Source organism: Lytechinus variegatus, chromosome 3 (genome assembly GCF_018143015.1).
Source record: "Lytechinus variegatus isolate NC3 chromosome 3, Lvar_3.0, whole genome shotgun sequence".
Taxonomy (NCBI): domain Eukaryota; kingdom Metazoa; phylum Echinodermata; class Echinoidea; order Temnopleuroida; family Toxopneustidae; genus Lytechinus; species Lytechinus variegatus.
In genome coordinates, this window is record NC_054742.1 from 41,032,191 (window position 1) to 41,055,241 (window position 23,051).

Below are 23,051 nucleotides of genomic sequence, written 5' to 3' on the forward strand. Positions count from 1 at the left end.
TGCAAATGAAGACTTATACCGAGGGAGAGAGAGGAAAATGTGTGGGGTGGGGAGGGGCGGTGGATAGGGAGAGGAAGTGAGAGGGTGTGGAGTAGAGAGGAAGATGTGTGGGGTGGGGAGGGGCGGTGGATAGGGAGTGAAAGGGTGTGAAGTAGAGAGGAAAATGTATGGGGTAGGGAGGGGCGTTGGATAGGGAGTGAAAGGGTGTGAAGTAGAGAGGAAAATGTGTGGGGTGGGGAGGGGCGGTGGATAGGGAGAGGAAGTGAGAGTAGAGAGGAAGATGTGTGGGGTGGGGAGGGGCGGTGGATAGGGAGTGAAAGGGTGTGAAGTAGAGAGGAAAATGTATGGGGTAGGGAGGGGCGGTGGATAGGGAGTGAAAGGGTGTGAAGTAGAGAGGAAAATGTGTGGGGTGGGGAGGGGCGGTGGATAGGGAGAGGAAGTGAGAGTAGAGAGGAAGATGTGTGGGGTGGGGAGGGGCGGTGGATAGGGAGAGGAAGTGAGAGGGTGTGGAGTAGAGAGGAAAATGTGTGGGGTGGGGAGGGGCGGTGGATAGGGAGAGGAAGTGAGAGGATGTGAAGGAGAGAGGAAAATGTGTGGGGTGGGGAGGGGCGGTGGATAGGGAGAGGAAGTGAGAGGGTGTGGAGTAGAGAGGAAAATGTGTGGGGTGGGGAGGGGCGGTGGATAGGGAGAGGAAGTGAGAGGGTGTGGAGTAGAGAGGAAAATGTGTGGGGTGGGGAGGTGGATAGGGAGAGGAAGTGAGAGGATGTGAAGGAGAGAGGAAAATGTGTGGGGTGGGGAGGGGCAGTGGATAGGGAGAGGATGTGAAGGAGAGAGGAAAATGTGTGGGGTGGGGAAGGGGGGGGATAGGGAGAGGAAGCGAGAGGGTGTGGAGTAGAGAGGAAGACGTGTGGGGTGGGGAAGGGCGGTGGATAGGGAGAGTGGGTGGAGTAAGAAAGATAGATAGCCAGAGGGAGAGACAGATAGAGGATGAATGAGAGCGGTTGGTAGGAAGAGACAAAACAGGGATTCTGCGGAGAAGCATGGAGGTAAAAGGAATGGAGAGACAACAATATGCTAATAGCTTCCAAATTCTAAAGAAACACAATACACAGGTGCACTCTAGCCTTGGTGGTGACCTATAATGCCGCCAGTTTCAAGTGAATACTGAAAAGTGATTTGTGCTGAAAATAGATAACTGGGATATTTTCACCTATATTTTAGCACAAAACACAGATATTGAACACATGACGAAATATACATCAAATGCTTATTTGTGTCCTGACAATGGGCGAAATGTTGAAAGATAACAGTTTTAAAATGTGATAAAAAATTACAATTTGACATTGTTTTAAAAGCAACATTTTACCAAATCTCACAAACTTCCACCATATAAAAACATTATGATTAGTTTGTTGGAATATACTAATTTGTATATACTATGTGTCTGAACTGCGGCCAAATGCGGCCAGTCGAGTAATTTCAAATCATGTTTTAAAAAATAGTGCAACATTTATTTTTGCTGTCCCCTGTAAAAGTGAGCAATGTGTCTGCCCATCTCCAAACAGGGGCAGCGTGAAGTATCATTACAAAAGCATGTTTCCTTTTGTATTTCGCCTGTAAGTCTGTAGTTAGGCAGGAATCTTTTTTGTATATGCAATGAAATACATGTGTAACATATTTTATCATTGCGGCATCAAAGTGGCTATAAAGGGAAAGTGTTCGATGGTTCTCCATGTCTTAGGACTCCTTGATTTTTAATTTCCATCTCACTGTCACACATATACTCAAGAAGGGGGAAGCTGAAGAGTGGGGGCTGCACCAGTGTATTACTTTATAATATCATGAACACTTTTCCCACATGACTATGATACTTTTATCATAGAGATGAACTTTGCGTTGTATTGCAAAAGGGTGCTTCATTTTCAATTTTTTATTGTTATTCAGTAAAGCTAATTATTGTACTACATTTTCCATTTGGCGACAAAAATCGACACAACAACCAAATGTTTGAGATTGTTATGTACCTATTTTTTTTATTGACTTAAAGATATACATAATGAATAATAAACCCTTCTTGGCGACCCAGATTGGCTGGCTCCTCCAATGCGCCTTTGAATGTCTTTGACAGATATATGGCGCTATGCAAATGTTGTGCATCATCATCATCTAGCCAAATTTCAGACATTTCTGACAACTGTTCTAATCATTTTTCAGCTCCACCATTTCTATACAATAACTCTCGACTTAAATGATCATGGAGTCTCAATTTTAATCGCAACCTTCGTTAGTAAATAACTTCATACTGGTTTAACATAGCTTTAAAAATGTGCAATTCCATGGGAAAGGGGGGCACCCAACATTCATGTTTCAAAGTGGCTAAAGACTGCAAGTTAGTGAACAGTCATAAAGCAGTCTTTCTATGTAGACTGTATTCTTTTTGCCATCTTCATTTCACTTCTGTTTCAAACGGGTGTCGAATGGGGTGCCTCCAGTCGCCTCACGTTGCTCCACCTAGTGCAAGACTCTCATTACTTCCCAGCCTTGACAAGAGAAGCAAACATGCCAGTGTCTTCTTCAAGAAGTTTGCCTGGTGAGTCGTACTCGATTACCTTTCCATCCTGCAGCGTCAATATGGAATCAGCATTCATGATAGTCGATACTCGATGCTGTATAATAGGGGGGGAGTGTTTTAATTGTTTTAATAATGTAATAATTCAATGAATAATAATTAAGCCGCGTGACTACGGTTAAAAGAGACCAGAAGTTTTCCACGTTGAATCTCTCATGAATTTACAAATATGCCCATGACATAATCTTTTCCCTTTACCTTCCATTTAGTTTTCACTTTCTATTTCAATTTTGTTATCACTTAATTTTGCAATAATTTTAGTGATGATTTCCTATAATTATTTCCACAGGGAAAAATAATTTCTTATTTATAATGAAACAAGAGCAGTGACAGAGACTCTTAACTATGTGAAAGGTAGACATATTTGGTGATTTTAAGATCTTTGTTATAGTTGATGTGGAGAGTTTGCATCGGGCTTCTTAAACTATAATTTTAGCACCACATGTGAGCTGTCTATACACCGAAATTTAAATCCCCCATGTTCACTTACAGCAATGGTCAAGACGGTCCTATCTTGAAAGACATCTGCCACAACATCTTGCAATATCAAATCCTGCGAAAGGAGAGATGAAAAATGAAGAAAAATATAAAATTAGATAGGTAATATATTCTTCTGCGAGAAGTTTATCATTCTTAATTTTAACCGTGATGCAATCTCAATAATTTTTCAACCAACCGGATACATGCAGTTTGCGTAGGCATGGTAGGAGCGCGCATGTAGCCCATGTGTGTGTGTGTGTGTGGGTGGGTGAGTATGTGTACACGTATACTTTTGAAAAAGTATGCGTGTGCGTGTTTGAAATCCAAGGTGAGATGTCGTGTTCAAGTCTTGTAAGGTGTCTGATAAGATACATGAACTTCGTCATGATCATAACACATGAAACGAACAATTTGATAGTCATGACGCTCTTTTGTAATTACAATAAATAATAAAAAAATGCTATTAGGAACTTTTGATATAAACGAGTGTATGTGTTTTGCTTGTAATTCAAACAAACGGTGTATAACAATGTTTTCCATGATACCAAATCGACAAGCAAAGAAGATTAGATCAACTACATACTGTTTCTTGATCAATCGATGCCGTAGCTTCATCCATTACAACAATCTTAGAATTTCTCAGGAAAGCTCTGGCGAGGCAAAAGAGTTGACGCTGTCCAACGCTGAAGTTATCACCTCCTTCAGTCACCTGGTAATCTAGAAGAAAAATGAAACAATAAATTCTGTAGGTAGCTAATATTATTCATCAATGAAGTGGAACAACGACTTATCGAAAAATTATACCGTAACGACAACCACCATCACCTTAAGATCAATGTTGTCATCGTGGAAATGGTCGGTACCATCAAATTGTATATAGGTTTAACATGCTTATGAGGGTCTGGGGACCGTTTCATCAACATTTTTGTCTGACAAGTTGTCAGATCTGACATCTTTCCTTGGTTCTGATTGGCTGAGAGGCACTGTTACTATAGTAACTGTCGGATAAAACGCCCGACAAGTCCTTTCATGAAACGCTCCCCAGGAGAGTTGTTTTATCAATATTTTGTAATTGTAGATTGTCACGCGACGACAGACTCCCTCACTCACATTATGCGCACTACATCCCCCAACCTCACTAAAGAAAAACTCAATATCATATAAATACACATCCACCCTGACGAAAAAAATACACATACGATCTTCCACTCACACGTTATATACACAATTGCTCCAATTTTTTTTTTACACAACAATGCCATATTTTTACACACAACAATTATCTTTTCAATCTTCCATTAAACCTAAAACGAGAGTACAAACCTAATCCCATGCCAAGTTGTGTAACAATATCTTTTAGTTGGGCAATCTCTAGAGCCTTCCATAATTGCTCATCACACTTATCATTCGTGGGGTCGAGGTTGCTCCTGTGACAGAAAAAAAAACACAACATACATAATTATGTCTGACAAACTTAATGAGAGATAGACAAAGAGAAAGAGAGAGCGCGCGAAAGAAAGAAGAATTGAAGGATTTGGAGTCTGTGATTTCTCTTGTAATTAAACGTGATATATATTTTGTTATTTTTTTCTCACGTATTCATTTTTCTTTTATTATCTTCTTTCTGTTTTGATCCCTCTTCTTGCGCCCAATTTAAAAAAAAAATCAGCTCAAGTTATAAGGAAAGTTCTACAGATGAATAACACGAACTGAGAGGAGGGATGTAAATGCAGAAAATATGGAAAGATGGTATTATAAGGGCAAACATAGAATATCATAACACTTAAAAAAATAAGACAATATTTAAAGATTCTTCACAGGCAAAGCAAACAGTAAAATGTTGGTGAATATAGAGAGATGACAAATGAGACAGACCAAAAACGAAGATAAAGGGGTAAGATCTTGGAAGCGATTCGAAAAGTTGGACACTACCTGATAGTTCCAGTGAAGAGGAATGCATCTTGAGGAATGATGGAGATACGTTGACGAAGTGTAAGAAGAGGAACGGTAGCGATGTCGATCCCGTCAATGATGATACGACCTAGTTAACAAATGAAAAAGTATGTAACAAGGTATTACCCACTTAAGTGTGAATTTTGTTTACATTGTACTACATTAATGGTTTGACAAGGGATATATATATGAAATATATTAAGGAAATTTAAATTCAGTGATATTTGTATAAAAGGTCTTTTATTGTTATTTGGGATCTGTAGATTCCGATCTTATTGTCATATTTCTAATATAAGATTTGTCTGGTATCCCAAACTAATCATGACCAAATAAATCAATTAATTTTAAAAGAATGATTTATAAATATTTTGTAATTACAAGAAATATTGTTGCTGAAACACTCATATTTGATTATGTTAATTGATTAATATGAAAGCAGAAGACAATTAAGAATCATGAACCCCACCTTTGAAAGTGTCAATAATACGAAAGAGTGCTAGTGTCAGAGACGATTTACCACTTCCAGTCCTGCCACAAATACCAAGCTAGAGAAGTAGAAAAGAGAAAAGGAGTGGGGAAGACAGACAGAGGGCGATTAATTCAAACAATTTTTTCACAGCACATATCTATCGTAGTCCGCGTCCACAACGTCAATGATTGTAAGAAACACAATTCGTAAGAAAAACAAATCGAACATGAATGAAAAGCATTAAGGAATAGTTGCTCATCAAAGATTTACGACAACCTTTCTTTAAAACATTTCTATTCTGTAAACAACTATTTTCATAACTTGAATAATGTTAGTATACCACACGATTTCATCACATATAAACAGAAGAGATATAAATATGATGTATATAAATAAAATCGCTGGTAGATATAAACAATTGTTTGGTAAACAGGTTTTCGACCGACAAAAACGGTCAAAATCATCAAACTTCTTGGTTACACCCAGAATGTGTGATTGACAATCTTTATACGTCGGGAAAGGTTAATATATCTAACCAATTTTTAATTCAAGAATGTAATTGGTAGTTGTCTATACATGGGTAATGATTACTTGGAGGCGGTGAAACGACCCATATTTCATATTATTGATATACCTACCTTATTTTGATCTGGTATCGTTAGATTTACATCAGTAAGGACTGCATCAAGATCTTGAGCGTAGCGAACGCTAATGTTTTCCATCTTAATGAGACCTTTATCAGGCCAGGTAGAGGGAGGTTCAGTACCTGCAAATGGGTGAGGACACACAGTACTGACATTCTAAGTAATACCAGTGTGGAATATTTTTTCTCGATACAAACCATATGAACAATTAGATGGGTTATTTATCTAAATAAACCTTATGTTTTTACTATTTGGCAGCAAGTAGGTCTTCTTTATCAACTCAACCAATTTTCTTTAATTTGATTAATGATTAATGATATAAATGAATAGCTGTTGCCTGTTATTGGAAAGGATAAAGCTCATCAAAAAATTATTTTTATCGTCACTGATAAAACTGCTCTAAATACCCTTTATTTAAAATTGCCTTCCAGTAGTTTCCTTTCATTGTCAAGACTGTGTTTCTTTTATACTCGTCTCTTCCTGCTCCATATAATTCTCTTATTTCCTTTTCTCACGACCTCGAGCACATAATCATTGTAAATTTGGCGCTGTAGAAATACTCTATAACTATTTGCATAGTTTATATTATAGAATCTGATTGGTTATTCATTGTGCGTTTGATTTTGCTGGGCATATGATTGATATAGAATTTTTTCCCGATATCAATTGTAAAGTCCGGGGTTCAGCACTTGCTATGACCCAAGCATCTTGGCAAATTTACCGGATGCATTTCTGGGGATTTCTAGCCAAACGTCGGTAAAGTAATGTTATCATGATTATTGAAAAAGTAATACAATTTAAAAAAAAGACTGCATACCGCTGTAATCTTCGGTCGACAGTTCCGCGTAGTACTTTACTCGTTCTACAGCATTCATCTGAAGCTCAACTTCGGCTGCGGCTTTTACAGACAAGTTCATGAAAAGTGATATCTAAGCCATGAGAAAATATAATGACGTCATTTAAATCGTTTCATATCGAAGCAGTCTATGTGAAGTGTCTTGCAAGATGTGAGGTTATGAAAAATAACGTACAGACGAAAGGAAAATTTACCTTGATATACATTGTTTCAAAACATCATAATTCACGTAAGATATAACTTGGGACTTCTAAACTATCGAGGAAAATAATTACCCATGATTGATTATGACATTATAATGGCATTATTATGTCGGAAATTGCAGAAGTTACGAATCAAACGGAAATGATCAATGGTACATCGGATGTTTCAAACTGTATTTCAAACTATGAGAATATTACTTTGCGGAGGAATAGCAGTTTTCAAACATGAATTCACTGAAAATTATGAACAGTTACTGACATAATGCAAATTGGATGAATAGAATACTCTTCTCGAATTAACAGTAATGATACTCAGTGCCTTTTCGTGCATGAATATTTATCAGCACGTTATGAAACACAACTGTCCATTCTTATACCCAGTATATTTAGTATTCCTATGTGATCATATTTTTTCCATTATATTCAAACTTATTATGTAAACTTGAACGAAGACATTATTGCCAACAAGAGCAATTAACATTTTGTGTAACGCTAACTTCCCATATTTGATATTGTTCTGGATCATCCGCCCAATTTCTTAGGTGGAGCCAACCTCCATGACTAAGGTACAGACCTAAAATGATGATAATAATTAGATGCTTACCTCCAGTGAGTATGATATTGCGAGTCCCATTAAGCTTACATCGATGCCAAAATAGAAAGCTCCAAGGAGACAAAGCAAACTTGAAAAGAGAACCACAACTGCACCCAACATGTCCTGTAAAGAAATTAACATTTGACAATTAGTGTTCATAAAAAACGACGTTTAGGATTCATTGCCTTTATGTGGATAAGTTAACGGAAGTATTAAACGAATGAAAGCTAAAGCTAAAGTGAATGAAAGTCGCGAAAATCAAGTGATCTGATTTGCTGTCATTTGTTAAAGTTTTTTACTAGTCCTAATTTTGTAATTTTCGACTGACAACCAATCTGTTATGCTAAACTTTGCTATCGGTTTTTGTTTTCCTTTGGTTGGTTTTCCTATTACACAAGCAATCATGGCAAGTACTAATAGAAGACTCGCAAATCTTCCAGAGTAATCGCCCAAAGGCTATAATTTTTTTTGCACTTTGTTTGGAAGATAATATGTCGAGAAGCCTTAATCAATGAAACGTCTCTACTTGATGCTCATTTCTTAAGCTCCGTAAACCTATTTATGCAAAATAATAAAAATAGGCACATTACATTCACTGTCTCAGTCAATTATATAATATCAATATTTTAGTCATCGTTGAAATCATGAACATCAATATCTACTTGCTATACATCAGGTCCCCTAAACGACTTTCTCATGGGACTGTAGTGCTTAGGATGATTTATTTATGTAATATTCAGTATGATCATTAAGACTGCTAACGATACTCCCCCATGATGTCAAACATTTATAATCCTCTAGTTATTATATTTGTTTATCATATAGATTTCTGCTTAATATAGAACAAAGTCTTACTAGTCTGATTCCGACCCATCTTTGAGCTGTTATAAGATAAGTAAATACTCTGTTGTTGGTTAGGATGCGATCCAATGCTGTTTGGAAGAATCGTTTTTCATCCCTTTTCAATCAATGCAAAGGAAAAAAAGATACACGAATATTTAATATCATTACACATTTTATACAATATTGCTTTAAACGATATGTACTTGAAATTACTATATTTGGCTGAGATATAATCTATTAAAAATATATTGCGACATATTTTATTAAAATTAAAATCCAGACGAAGAATTTTTTCGGTTGCATCGACTTGACAAGTATAAAAAGAGAACATTACATTCAAGGACTCTCCGGAATACGAAAGGAATATCTTAACAAAACGTCCTACAAGGTCCTTTTCGTGACCTCTATTATGACCAACACTGTTTACCGTGAAGCCTTTATGTCTATTCTTCTCCATCATTTAAATCTCCAAAATCTATTAAATTTTTTAAAGTTTTCTTAAAATAATGTTCATCTTAAAATAGAGACATAATAATAATAATAATAGCTGGATTTATATAACGCTTTTTGTCTGAGGATACAAAGCGCTTGCTATTATCACCCCGGTTTTAGCTCGAGCTACCATCACCGGCGCTCAGTGCATGCAAGGAATTAATCCTACCGGGTACCCATTCACGTCATCTGGGTCGAGTGCAGCACAGTGTGGATAAATTTCTTGCTGAAGGAAAACACGCCACGGCTACGATTCGAACCCAAGACCTTCTGTTTGAAAGGCGAGAGTCTAAACCACTAGACCACGACGCGACATAGCAGATTCATACTCCAGCGAATCGATATAAAATGCGAAGGGACATTGCGTGATATTTTAAAATGCATAACTTGTTTTGAATTAGCATACAACTTACTTAAAGGCTCTAAGTGTAGGCAATCCACCCAGTGTCTCGGAGAAGTGCGCGAAAATTGGTGACCGCGTGACACTCTCACATCGCTGAAGCTCCCTGTTCATAAGTAAAAATACAATCAAAATGAAAAATTACTGCCATTCAGGTTATCTGCAAATTATCCACTCACCTAATCTTGAATCACTATTGATCTAATAGATCTATTTAATCCTCTTATCAATTAATTACAAAACTAAACACGCCAACCGTAACGCACTATGGTGATCATTTGGTAAATAATTCGATTTCAATTTTCGTAGTTGTACAGTGGTATTCGAGTTTCCTTCGTCTCGATGTTTGACCTCTACAACTCTATTTTGGACGCTATCATGGCTATTGGCTGTAGATAGGTACATTATTCAGGTGATTAAAACTATGGTTATTCGAATTCTGCCTTTCACTTCCTTTCGATTGATTTATGACATGAATATTATCACCATTGTCTTTATGCCATTCGATAGGAAAAATCTGATTTTTACTTTAATTGGCTATATCTCTCATTGTTCACGGCCCGCCCACTGAGCGTTCCCCTTACCTTGTTGTAACTACATAGAATATCATCAAAATGATGAAGACGATGACGATAGGAATAACGAATAATATGAAATAGATGTTGACGGCGATGATGATCACGAATGCTGACAGTAGCACTACGGAGATATTGACAAAGAGACGCATCGATTGCACAAGTCGCTGAGGGTAAGATAAAAAAGGGAAAAAAGTATTTAAATTAAAATGACAAAATTGGCCATTATTAATCAATTTTACTATGACATGAACGGGAAGCGAACATGTCATTGAGTATGAATACCTGGGGGATTTTAAATTATTAAAAAAAAACGTCCCGAAAGAACGCGCAAGTTGAAGTTTGTAGTTCACTTCGTTAAGCGATAAGAAAATTAAAGCTCTCCGAATTGCAAGTTTCCTTTGTTGATTTTTTTTTTACATCACAAAAACTTCCCTACCCACTACTCCATCAATATGAGCTTACTTGATCAATTAGCTGTGTGTCACTTGATAAACGGTTCAGAATTCTCCCAGTTGGCGTCGTATCAAAGAACCTATTAAAAGTACAAGAGAAGGAAATATGATTCCAACGAACTTTAAAAATGTAACTTTTATTATTAACTGGACAGTTAAGATTAGTCATTGCAAACGGTACTTGTATTTGTAAATAAATTCGTCAAACGCTTTACAGCAATACAAGAGAGTCATGAAACTGACCCAAAACCAATGTTGCTCATGATAGGTCAGTTCTGTGTTTTGTCTATCATCTCTTTGTTCTTGTTGTAAGCAGTGTTTTATTTTCCAATTTATAAATAATCTATGAACATGGTGATAAATGGTAATACTAGTATTACATCTACATGCAACCTATGAAATACCATCATCACCACCACCACTACTACTACTACTACTGCTGCTACTATTCCAACTACTACTACTACTACTACTACTACTACTACTACTACTACTACTACTACTACTACTACTACTACTACTTCTACTTCTAATACCGCTACTACTACTACTACTACTACTACTACTACTTCTACTACTACTACTACTACTACTACTACTACTACTACTACTACTACTACCACCACTACTACTACTACTTTATATTTCTACTACTTCTACTTCTATTGGTACTTATACTTCTTTAGTGCATTATTTATACACCTACCTAAGTGGAACTGATATTATGTTGATAAGCATCTGATGGTGGAGCTTTTTGGCGGCAAAGTACATTCCAAAGCAGATGAAGGCGACGTACATCATTCTGAAGAGCACATTAAAAGCAGACAAGATACCGTAGATTTTGATGTAGTAGTTAGCGTCATCAATCGCTTCCTAAAACAGATTATTACACAAAGAAAGTTATTGGCAATGAGAATATAAATTTGATGATGATATCCAGTCATTATCGTTCTCATCGCTACATACATAAACATTATTATAATATATATATATATATATATATATATATATATATATATATATATATATATATATATATATATATAATATATATATATATATAATACATGTTTATGTATGTAGCGATGAGAACGATGATGACTGGATATCATCATCTAATTTTGGCGGTTGATGTGATGGTAATGATGAGGATGAATACAATAGTGATGGTGACGATAGCTTAATTTGATGAAACAACGCCTTTCCTATAGTATATCATGATTTACTCAGAAATCAATAGTTTAAGTATTATGAAGATTACCTTCGTATCATTGGTGTTCAGACTCGCCTCTGACCATGTAGCCAACCAGAAATTAGTACCTATTTCTACACCTGCACCACCGAATGCACCAAGAGCTACAAGCAGTGTTACTCCATACCCGATGGCTTTAATGTAGTAGAGATAGATGTCATAAGAGACGGAGCCCTTTTCTTGATCCTCTGTTATAATTAGACGTCCCCGCTCATCATCTAAATAAAAAAAAACACATCGTATTAGGATTTTCATTGTAGGTGTTCGTTGATTTGATTCTTTTCTTTAAACAAAATGAATATCCATTTCACTTTAAATATATTTCCTTTTTATATCACATAATATTTTTTTTAAACGCTCAAGTTTGTCGAGCAAGACATTCAAGGTGCTATTATAAAACTTTGTAAATATATACACTCTTTTTAGACAAGAAATGGGTTCGATTATTAAATGTCCTTAACAAAATCTTGGATACAGAACTTGATAGCATCAATCAGCATCAATCAAATATCTTGAATATGTATAAATAAAAATTATGTGTCGCGGAGTCACAACCTTATGGGAGAATAGGAAATAGGAAAGGTCGGGGAACGAAGGGTGAAATAACAAATCTCCAGATAATAAACATCCATTTACTGTGTACATACCAGAGAGATAATTAGTATACATCTCTATGGTACATACATACATACATACATACATACACAACACACACATGCATATAAACATGTATGCGCAGATATCTTTGTTATATCAAACACCCATCCTCTTTTCAGGACTCCGTTATGTTAAAATAAAAAACGACCTGAAAAAGGCATTGGCGCTATTTGCACAGACGAAGGATAGGAGGGATATTTCATTGACGGTGGGTCAGTAATGATCCTTTGATGATGACGCTTCAACGTCACTGCTTCACTGAATCAATGGATTTGATACCTTCGGCGTCGTGCGCTGAAGAGGCTTCCTTGGTAGACATGCTGGAGAGATGGGATATTTGCCTCTTGAGTATCCGCCTTTCTTCGAGGAGCGCCTCTGACTCTCCCCCAGATAACTCGGCTTCTGACTCGCTCATCTGCTGGATGGCTTGTTGCCAATCTCTCATCAAACTAGGGTCAGCACGGGCTATCTCATCCGGATCACCGTCTCTAAAGATTGACCCATTTTTCATGATGATGATCTGGGGACGAGCAAAGAGATGCAGTTAGTAAGCTAACTTATTTCGAGTGTGCAACAAAAAATATGGATTTTTAAAGATTTAATCGAGTTTTAGTATAATGTTATTACACAGCAAAAACTGTGGTGTTAACCGGTGTACATAGAGGACCACATCAGTTATTTTACACCGGTGTTAAATTGGTGGTGTTAGTTTTACACCTATAGGTGTTATTAAAACACCTATGGTTGTTACATTTACACTCCTTGGTGTTATGTTCAATCTCTAGGGTGTTATTTTAACACCTCAGGGTGTGGTCCTCTATTAACAGTTTTAACACCACAGTTTTTGCAGTGTAGTCATATAAAAGACTTTAATGTAAATTATACCACTTTTTTTTTATTCCTATTACATATCAATGTTCAATTTATGTTTTATTATCCTGAGTTTTACCAATTTTTATATAGTCCTATAACCATTAATTCATACATTTCGTCCATAAATCGTGTACTTTTTTGGTTGTTAAATACTTAAATTTAATTACATTTACTTTATTTCTTTGTATAACATATTGTAAATGTTCTTGTATTGCATTGTATTATTTTAAACACAATCTTTTAGATATTACTCTGATCTTTATCTCATCTATAATATATTATTGATTTACATGTATTTATGTTTTTAAAGTCAGGACCATGATGTAAAACAGTTTTTAACTGATCTTGTCATCCTGAATAAATATATTTGAATAGAATAAAATAAAAGGCAGTTTTCATAACTTCCCTTTTCAATATCAAATGTTGAAATGAAAGTGGAGAATTAAAGCTCTTTAATTTCCTTCGTATAGCCTTGTCTCTCGTACATCTTTACTTTTACATCGTTTGTCAAGGGGAAGACATCTTTTAAATTCACATATATCAAAATCATTGAATGAAATAAATATATACCTTGTCAGCCTCTGGTAGATACTGTAGCTGATGTGTAACGAGTATTACAGTCCTCTTTTGTTTCTTTAAGATCTTTAAGATTCCATGTTCAAAGAGATGACTCCCAACATGCATATCTAGTGCCGACAAAGGGTCGTCCTTAAAAAAACAATAATTCAGGAATACTGATTAAGTTTTCTTAACCAGATATTTATAACAAAATAAGTAAACCTAAAATATATGTCTGTTTGCATTATTTTCCTAAAAAGGTAAATTAGCAATGTTCTAACACCTAACGAGAAATATGTTACGCTAACGATTGATAGAATTATGGAATAGGGGAAATATTGACCTTCTTCATACCAAATCGATGCCCATTCATTAGTCCATCCCCCTGTCTACCCATGCATCCATCCTTCATTTATTTGTTCATTCCTTCATTTATCTATTCATTCTTTCTATCTTATATCTAGTAATTAATTGATTGTCCATTCATCATTTATTTCCTAACTTATTCAATCAATCAATCAATCAATCAATCAATCAATCAATCAATCAATCAATCAATCAATCAATCAATCAATCAATCAATCAATCAAATCAATCAATCAATCAATCAATTTAGCGTAAAAACTTATAGATTCCAGAGGGAAATGCACAGAAAAAATATACAAATACCACAGACCCACCCCCATCGTGTTAAGAAATGAAATGAATTACCAGTATGACAATATTTCTTCCCGAGTACATAGTCCTTGCTACGCTGACGCGTTGTTTCTGACCACCGCTCAAATTGAGTCCTTTCTCTCCAATCTCTGTTCTATCACCAGCCGGCAACATGTCAATATCTGGAGACAATGCACATGCTTCAACTACCTTTCGGTATCTAATATAGATGGATAATAATATGATAATAATATTCATGGGCTATGTCAAGTGTACCAAAATGTATTTGAAAATAACTTTCGTTAGTTATATCCTTTTAACTTTACTGGGAGATTTCAATGACCTTAAAACACGGTCAAGCTCATTCTGTAAAAAATGGTACCACCTTTTTTTTAAGATTTAGCATATGAATAAAATAGATTGAAACAATGAATATTTAGACCACTGAAACAATTTATGTAAATCTGGGTTTCGTTTTATAAAGGACTTATAATTCTGGTAATTGTTATTATGACAACTACCAAAGCAACAGCTAAAATCAAGGTTCCCATGGGAGTTACCTTAATGCTTGAGTTACAATAATTATAATACTTATGTAATAATACTTTATACTATAATATAACTCTCTCCAAAGAGGATATCATACGATAAATCGAACCCAGGTCTGTTGTCCCTCTTACAAAACAATCGGCAGTACCAGTAAATAACAATTCTTTAATTTTTGAATGAGTAATATCGATCCAAGACTTGAAATAACGAAAATAGTCGACTCGAGTAAAAACATAATGAAAATTTACAATTCAGATAAGAAGGGTCATGACAGTTTAAATAACCTCCAACAACACGTCATAATATAAAAAAAATGACAAGAGTTACGAGCTTTTATTAATCATTATTTCAATCAATTTTAGACGAATTGCATAATGCAATGGAACTCAAATTCTATCATTGGGATAAATGTATTTTCTATTCATTTTTTCAGACATTAATTGTAGTAACTTAACCTTTGAATTCATTAAAAAAATCGCTTTGGGTGAAGAATTCTGAATATCTCCCTGACCTTGTATTTTTAACTAGCCATGGAGGAACATACAATTTTTTTATACGTTATGATCAACATTAAAATATTAAAAGAGACAAACCTTATTGGATCATAACTCTCTCCAAAGAGGATGTTTTCTCTGAGAGAAGCGTTGACAAGCCACGCCTTCTGAGGACCATACGCCACTTTGGATTCTTTACTGTCAAGTAAAAGTTAGTATGGTGAATGAAGAGGCAAGGCCATAATATGTTTCGGGACAGTTTCGACGTCTCTGTTTCATTGGAAATTTTGGGACCCTTAAGATTAATCGTAATATCGTTATACACTGATATTCAATCTTTTATTGAGATTCACAAGTTAATCAAGTGCTATTGGAACATAATGTTATGATAACATAATGCGATATTAACAAACCGTACAATATAAACAAATAAAAAACGTTATATCTGACATTGGCGGCGGAAGCCAAAAATTTTAGGAGGGGACAACCAGATTTTTTTTGACAAGCAAAAAAAAAAAAAAAAAAAAAATTAGGGAGGACGTAGGCAAATAAACTGACAAGCCAAAAAAAGGTCATCAACAACAAACTTAGGGGGGGGGGACCGTCCCCCCTCCCCATATTTAGGGGGGACACGTCCCCCCCCCCGCTGCCTATGATATCTGATATAACATATTTATGAAATATTGGCAACCTAAATATTGTTTTAGGTATTTTAGCCCTTGCTAACCAAATACTAAACATTTTAATGAATAAAAACACAATAGAAAAAGTGAAACACTGGTTGTATATCACTGAAGTTTCAACCCAAGAAGAGTATATGGGAACGATTCTGGAACAAAATGAGATTTAACGTTATAGTCTGATCTAGGAATAGCCATTCGGACTGGAACATTTATATACCTTATTTGTATTCGCCCTTGTAGGGTCGTCATCTCTCCGAGAACTGCTTGCAAAATGGATGATTTGCCACTACCAACTGTCCCCACGATGATCGTCAATTTCCCTGATTATACAGTAGAGTATCATAGTGTTAATTTTGATGATATAATGTAGTTGGAACAACAAAATTTCTTTAATAAGTTGTTTGAATATCATTTAAAACTGATGTGAACTAAGCTACTAGATTTCTGATTTAACATTGTAGAATATTATTCAACTGTTAGTTAATTTTGTGCACAACTGTTTTAAGGTGTAATTTGAAATCAATACACGTAAAATGTAGCATTGGGTTGCCTAACTTGTTTACTTTTTATTTATTAATTCACAGAAGAAAATCAGTAACCATGCATCTTTATGACTGTGGTGATTCATACTTAACTTGATAGTATTTTATAATGTCAAAATAACATATGGAAAAATAATACATAAGTTGTTCAATAAAAATAAGCCACTAAAATTCGCCGAGGTGGCAGTGGAAGCATTTATTTTGATGTTTGATGATATTACTGTGTCGGTGACTTTTCCATCATTTTTCTATATTATAACTCTAAACAAGTACCATTTGTTATTTGCATAAAACAGTAGTCGTAAAATGCAGAGGCGGTGCCAAGGCATATTAGTATAGGGGACAAGATTACATTTTTTCTCATAAAAAAGGGTTATTTTGCAGTTACACGTTTCTTTCTTTTTTTTCTTTCTTTCTTTCTTTCTTTCCTTTTCTTTTCTTTCTTTCTTTTTCCTTTGAACCCCCATTTTCTCATCTATGCTTGTACTGCTACCCTCCTTTTATATGTTGACATCATCACAAACGTACGCTAAGTGTAGACAGTGTCAATATTGTTTTGCTATTGAAAATGAACTTTGGTTTAATAGTTCAAATTGAAGTGTATTACCTGCTGGTATGTCAACATTGATGTCTTTTAAAATGGCTTCGTGTGATTCGGGGTCCCATGTGAAACATCCATCTTTTATCTGTAAAATAAAAAAATGGAATAAGAAAAGAGCGATATAGAATGATGCGTTCATATGTTAAATGTATGATGAACTGAAATAGGGGGGGGGGGGTCGCAAGAAGGGGGAGGAGTATATTTATTTCATGGTTCAAAATGATCAACATGTTGTTTCATAAATTTTATTGATTTTTAATTTCCACAAAAAAAAATTGTATAAGTAATACAGAGATACAAATCTTGACTCTTATTTAGAAAAAAATTAAAGCTAATTATGAGGGCATCTCATCATTTACTTTTTAAATTTAGATAAAAATGTTGATTTTAATAACTAGAGAAAAAACAACCTAGCATAACAATACAAATTTCATCAAATCGGATGTAAAATAAGAAAGTTACGACAGTTTTAAGTTTCGCTTTTTTCCACAAAATAGTGGTATGCACAACTCGGTGACATGCAAATGAGACAGACGACAATGTCCCTCACTCCCCTTTTCTTTTGTTTTTTATTGTTTGAATTATACAATATTTCATTTTTTACAGATTCAACAATAAGGTTCAACTTGACTGAGCCATATAGTATTAAACAATGCTAATTCCACACGTTCAGGGAGGAATTAATCGTTGTTTCACTTGACAATGAGGAGAAAATTAGAATATTTCATATTTTATATAATAAAATACAAAAGAAATAGTGAGTGGATGACATCATCAATCTTCTCATATTCATACCAACCAGGATGTGTATATAACTGTTTTTTTTTTAATTAAGCGGAACTACAAAATATAACTTTCTTATTTTACATCCGAATTTGATGACATTTTTAGTGTTATGCTTGTAGGATTTTTCTCTTTTTATTCAAATTAACTTTTAGTAGGGAAGGACTTGTCCTTTAATGATTCCCTGACTCAATAGCAGACTTTAATTCGTTATCATTCTATTATTACTATCACTAAATCATCCTTTCATTGCTATAATTAACTCACCCTAATAGCAACATCACTTGGAAGGTCATTCTTTGCGGGTAACAAAGAATTATCCATGGAACCGTACATCTTCTTATTGCCACGCCCATCAATCAAAGGAGTGGGCGTGGTGGAATCTAACTCCTCCTCTGCGGACGACAGGAAACCATTGCTTTTTTTGGACCCAGAATCAAACAGAACCTCGTGCTGCTGAAAGAGACAGAGATAGAGGATAAAGAGGGAAGGGGGGGGGAGAATATCTTTGTAATAGTAATGATGATAATTATATAACGTTTATAAGGCGCTTGCTACGGGTGTTTCTAAGCGCATTGTGTTCTGTTAATGGTTTATACAGTATACTTGGGATTAAAGAAAATAAATTTTAAAAAATGTGGAAGGGTAAATGACACAGCTAATGCAACTGAACACTAATAATCAAAACTGGTGAGCACCTCCAATTGACCGACCCGCAACTGTGAATCACCTATTAAACGAGCAGGTTTTGAGTAGGGTTTTGAACTGTTTCACAGATTTGGCATTATATAGATAGTAGCTTATTCAAAAGAAAGATTTGGTATCATAGATGCGAGTAGGCTTCTTATTATAATCATTATTCGAAAATTAATGATAAGTTTTGCCAGGGATTCATAACCAGATTAAGGTACATTTCAGAGAGATAGAATGTCATTAAAAAAATCTCATCATTTTACTGACTCCAAGGAATATACCATTATATCAGAACCATATCCATGATATCAGGTCCCGTGACATGTAAGTTATTCAATTATCATAGCAACTTTGACATGTCTTCCATGGAATACTTAATGTTGATTGGTTGTTTCAAATCGTACTCATTGTAGTTACCATGGGGATACTAACACAGAGGTGCCATTTGAAGAAAAGTTTTCATTTAAGAACTTTCTGCATCCGAGTTGTGTCATAATGCATTGCTTATAAATGAAGATTTACATTTACAACACCTCCTTAAAATACATATATATTTAGGTTATTTACCCTATCGGAGTCTTGTTCCAGCGACGCTTTCCCCTCGATCTCCGGCGCGACCAGGAAGAATTTGATTCTTTTTGTGCTGATGTGAGAGTTGACACCAAGACTGATCACGTAAGGGAAAATGAACATTGGGTCGATGAGAGAATTGAAGAGATACAGGGAGGAGAAAGCGATGTCTGGGCTCAGTGGCTCGCCAGTCAAGGCTGTGTAAGTACTGAAAGACTGGAGAAAGAAAAACCAAATAGATAAAAAAAATAGATAAACAGATTGAGAGAGAAGGAAGGAGAGGGGGAGAGAGGGGAGAGTGGGTGGGTTAAGAAGAGGGCTATTGTAGCTCTATTATTAGAAGTATAAAAGGAAAAAATTGTATACAAGAAAAAAAATTATATAAATGCAAAAAATATCAGCCATATGCTAATACTCATTAGCATATACTGTTCAGTAAGGGTTAATTATACAATTTGAACACATGAATCCTATGTAGGAGAAAAATGTAAAAAAAAAGAGTGAGGGAGAGAGGGAAGGGGTTGGGCAAAAGGGGTTGTAAAATGAATTATTTGCTTGATGTTACTTACCACAAGGTTTACCATTGTAGGAATTCCAATGTTGATGACAACTATAACAGAAATGATAATCATACATAAATATCACTAAACAAACACAATATAATCAGTTAATTTTTGATCGCATTTATATCACTTTATGCAAGATAACCCTTTTATAGATGGCTATATTCTGAGCATAAACTAGTTCAAATTTGAACTAGAAAATCAGCACTCATAGTGCAGTCACTATACGAGCACTGTAAGTGCTAAATTACTTCACTTTTTACAGTGTACATGTATATAATACATATATTAACTACATAATATGAAAATGAATAAGAAGAAAACAGAAATGTTTTTTATGGGACCTTACTTTATTCGTTCAAATATTAGAATTTTCAACCTGAAGTACGCATTTAATATATGTAGGTGTATCATAACTGTTTACAGATCAATTTGACCCTGGGGATGAGATAATCATCACCTTCAGGTTATCGAACTTTAACCGACATGATTATGAAACAACTTGACCAAAGGTTGAACTCGAATCGGAAATCGTTTGTTATACGCTACAGTCACGTCACTGAAGGGAACAATAGACCGATCAAAGCTACCTCATTTTGAATGGTACAGATTCAATAGAGATAGAGATTCATAGATAGAGTCTAAATCCGGTTTCGTTGGTGTGACTGTAAAAAGCATTATATTACAAAATGGCTCATTTGAATAAACCAGTGATGTGTCCGAGTCCAGTCAGTCCGAGTCTAAGTCCGAGACCGAGTCCGGACCGGCATGTACTATTCCGAGTCCGAGCACATGTGCGAGAGTATTACGTAATCAATCAGAACATGGTCGTACTGAGAAATCTTTTGCTGGAGTTGGTAGGACGCGTGAACTTTTTTGGAAAGACTCGAAAGCGTATCCGGACAACTAACCCCCTGGACAATCATCCCCCGGACAATTACCCCCAAAGAAATAACCCCCGGAAAGTTACCCCCTGCGGAAATCACTCCCGAGGACAATTGCCCCCAGACAAAGGGAGAGCACAAAGTCATATGACGGCCGTATACATTTGACGTAAGATGTACTCAAGGCATTCTCGAGTATCTTCGAATCAAATTTCGCGCTCTCATAAGGCTTATTAGATAAGATAATAACATATCCATGAATTCCTTATAATTACATTGTCCTTTTTTCAGACTGGAATATCGACGAGTTCATCTCTAGTTTAGGAAGAGGAATAGGAAGGTAGTCACTTTGTTTTATGTTATGAAAAAATGTCATAACATATAAAAAAAACGTCAACTCACCCTACGCGCTCGCATCATTTATCCCTTTTCCAGATCTGATTGTCAAAATTCATCACCATGCGCTGCGCGCTCGCATTTTGATTTTAAAGTGAGACTTCTTTATAAATTGTCACAATCAGTCATTTAAACGCACCTTAAACGAATTGTATATGCTTAACACTATCATGATTGCCAATTTATACGGAAAACACTGAAATTTTGGGCAAGTTACAGTTGAGTTTATTTATGCTTTATTTGTATGTTATTTTAGCAAGTTATGTATATTTATTTCTGCAATCGTATACTTCAACTGGGAATAACCCCTTTCAAGCTCTCTGTAGCTTTTTGGTTTTTCCAATATTTCTCTTATAAGTTTTTATAATCTCAAATTCATGTACCTGATTTCTATGTAATTCAATCATTAACGTTTTATATTTTGAATGTATATATTTTGTATTGTTTTTATCATGAGAAATAAAATTACTCAATCAATCAATCAATCAATCAATCAAATTTGATTATGTCATATCGTTTACAATTTAGTAATTCGAATTTCCTTCTTTAACGTTTGATTGCTTTTGTGTGTATTATCTTTGCTTTAAGTTATTGTATTAAGTTATACTGTATTAAGTTACTAAGCCACATCTAAATCTGGAATGTGCACCAAAATCATTGTTTCATAATTCTTAGCTTTTAAAATAGCAGTTTCATACTTGTCAGTGTTAGTGTTGATGGTTGCGTTATCGACTCTCAATATTTCTACCTATGAAGGTGTCTTTTTAACGTTTTATCTATTTGCATGATTTTTTTTCCTGAAATGTCACTGATATGTGCATAATCTTTACTACATAACTGTTTTGTGAGAAATTAGCGAAACTTTAAATTGTCGTAACTTTCAAAATTTTCAGTGTTATGCTCGTTTGATTTTTCTCTACTGATTAAAATCAATATTTTTCTGGGGTGGAAATGACATTTATGCCAAATTTTTGTAGTCAATAGAAAAACAAATTTGTAGGAGTGGTTTTTGAAAATATTGTGTACCATTAGCGCCAAAATAACACGGTCTCGTGCCGGAGTCATCGAATCACGGGCCCGAATCCGAGTCCGTTTTAAACGGACTCGAGACCGGTCTCGAAGTCAGAGACTGGACTAACACATCACCGAAGCAAACACATCCGCACTAATTCCAATTTCTAGATTGATTTTTTTCATGCTTGAAAAACGTAGCAATGAATTACTGTAAGGCACTGGGACGGGAGGATAAAACGTTATTGTTGAACAAAGAAAATTATTTCTTCTTCAAAATTAAATATAATTTGATATTAAACTTATAAAATGAAGATGGTTATAAATCCTTGGCAAATTTTATGCGCAGTGAAGGCTTATCACTCTACTAGCGTATCTCCCATTGCGATACGAATATAAGTGATATAATATATACATGTGATGGCTCACAATTCCATGCCTGGATGAAGTACACTTTGGCCAGTTCCCTCATCTCCCTGGCTCTTTCTGCTTGGACCAGTTTGCAATAGATGCGTTCCCATCCGTATAGCTTGAGAATTTTGATCCCCTGGAGCATCTCATTGGAGTATTTCATTCGCTGATCAGAGTTGAGCTGAAAAAGTACAAAGGTTTACAAAGGTTTACATTGATTAAGAAACTGACAAAGGACAATCATTCAAACTAATTGTATATAATCATGGCTCAGATGAAA

General features: G+C 35.3%; 1 protein-coding gene across 3 annotated transcripts in view; it reads right to left on the reverse strand.

Moving 5' to 3' along the window:
* Window positions 1-2,091: 2,091 nt before the first annotated feature.
* The window catches only part of LOC121411034 (ATP-binding cassette sub-family C member 9-like), a 43,717-nt gene continuing 22,757 nt past the window's right edge, over window positions 2,092-23,051 (reverse strand). For 2 of the 3 annotated variants that reach the window (XM_041603501.1, XM_041603500.1), the window contains exons 8-32: window positions 22,790-22,952; window positions 20,076-20,116; window positions 19,504-19,722; window positions 18,511-18,699; window positions 17,467-17,545; window positions 16,535-16,637; window positions 15,734-15,832; window positions 14,646-14,811; window positions 13,947-14,084; window positions 12,783-13,023; window positions 11,856-12,064; window positions 11,301-11,467; window positions 10,605-10,674; window positions 10,149-10,306; window positions 9,578-9,670; window positions 8,685-8,787; window positions 7,839-7,952; window positions 6,993-7,104; window positions 6,170-6,297; window positions 5,529-5,607; window positions 5,042-5,150; window positions 4,433-4,536; window positions 3,693-3,826; window positions 3,120-3,182; window positions 2,092-2,666 (exon numbers count right to left, since the gene is read on the reverse strand). In XM_041603501.1, the coding sequence (XP_041459435.1) occupies window positions 2,529-2,666; window positions 3,120-3,182; window positions 3,693-3,826; window positions 4,433-4,536; window positions 5,042-5,150; window positions 5,529-5,607; window positions 6,170-6,297; window positions 6,993-7,104; window positions 7,839-7,952; window positions 8,685-8,787; window positions 9,578-9,670; window positions 10,149-10,306; window positions 10,605-10,674; window positions 11,301-11,467; window positions 11,856-12,064; window positions 12,783-13,023; window positions 13,947-14,084; window positions 14,646-14,811; window positions 15,734-15,832; window positions 16,535-16,637; window positions 17,467-17,545; window positions 18,511-18,699; window positions 19,504-19,722; window positions 20,076-20,116; window positions 22,790-22,952 (3,219 nt within the window). In that variant the 3' untranslated portion in view covers window positions 2,092-2,528. The remainder of the gene's footprint in view (window positions 2,667-3,119; window positions 3,183-3,692; window positions 3,827-4,432; window positions 4,537-5,041; window positions 5,151-5,528; window positions 5,608-6,169; window positions 6,298-6,992; window positions 7,105-7,838; window positions 7,953-8,684; window positions 8,788-9,577; window positions 9,671-10,148; window positions 10,307-10,604; window positions 10,675-11,300; window positions 11,468-11,855; window positions 12,065-12,782; window positions 13,024-13,946; window positions 14,085-14,645; window positions 14,812-15,733; window positions 15,833-16,534; window positions 16,638-17,466; window positions 17,546-18,510; window positions 18,700-19,503; window positions 19,723-20,075; window positions 20,117-22,789; window positions 22,953-23,051) is intronic. The other variant, XM_041603502.1, reaches the window with a different exon arrangement.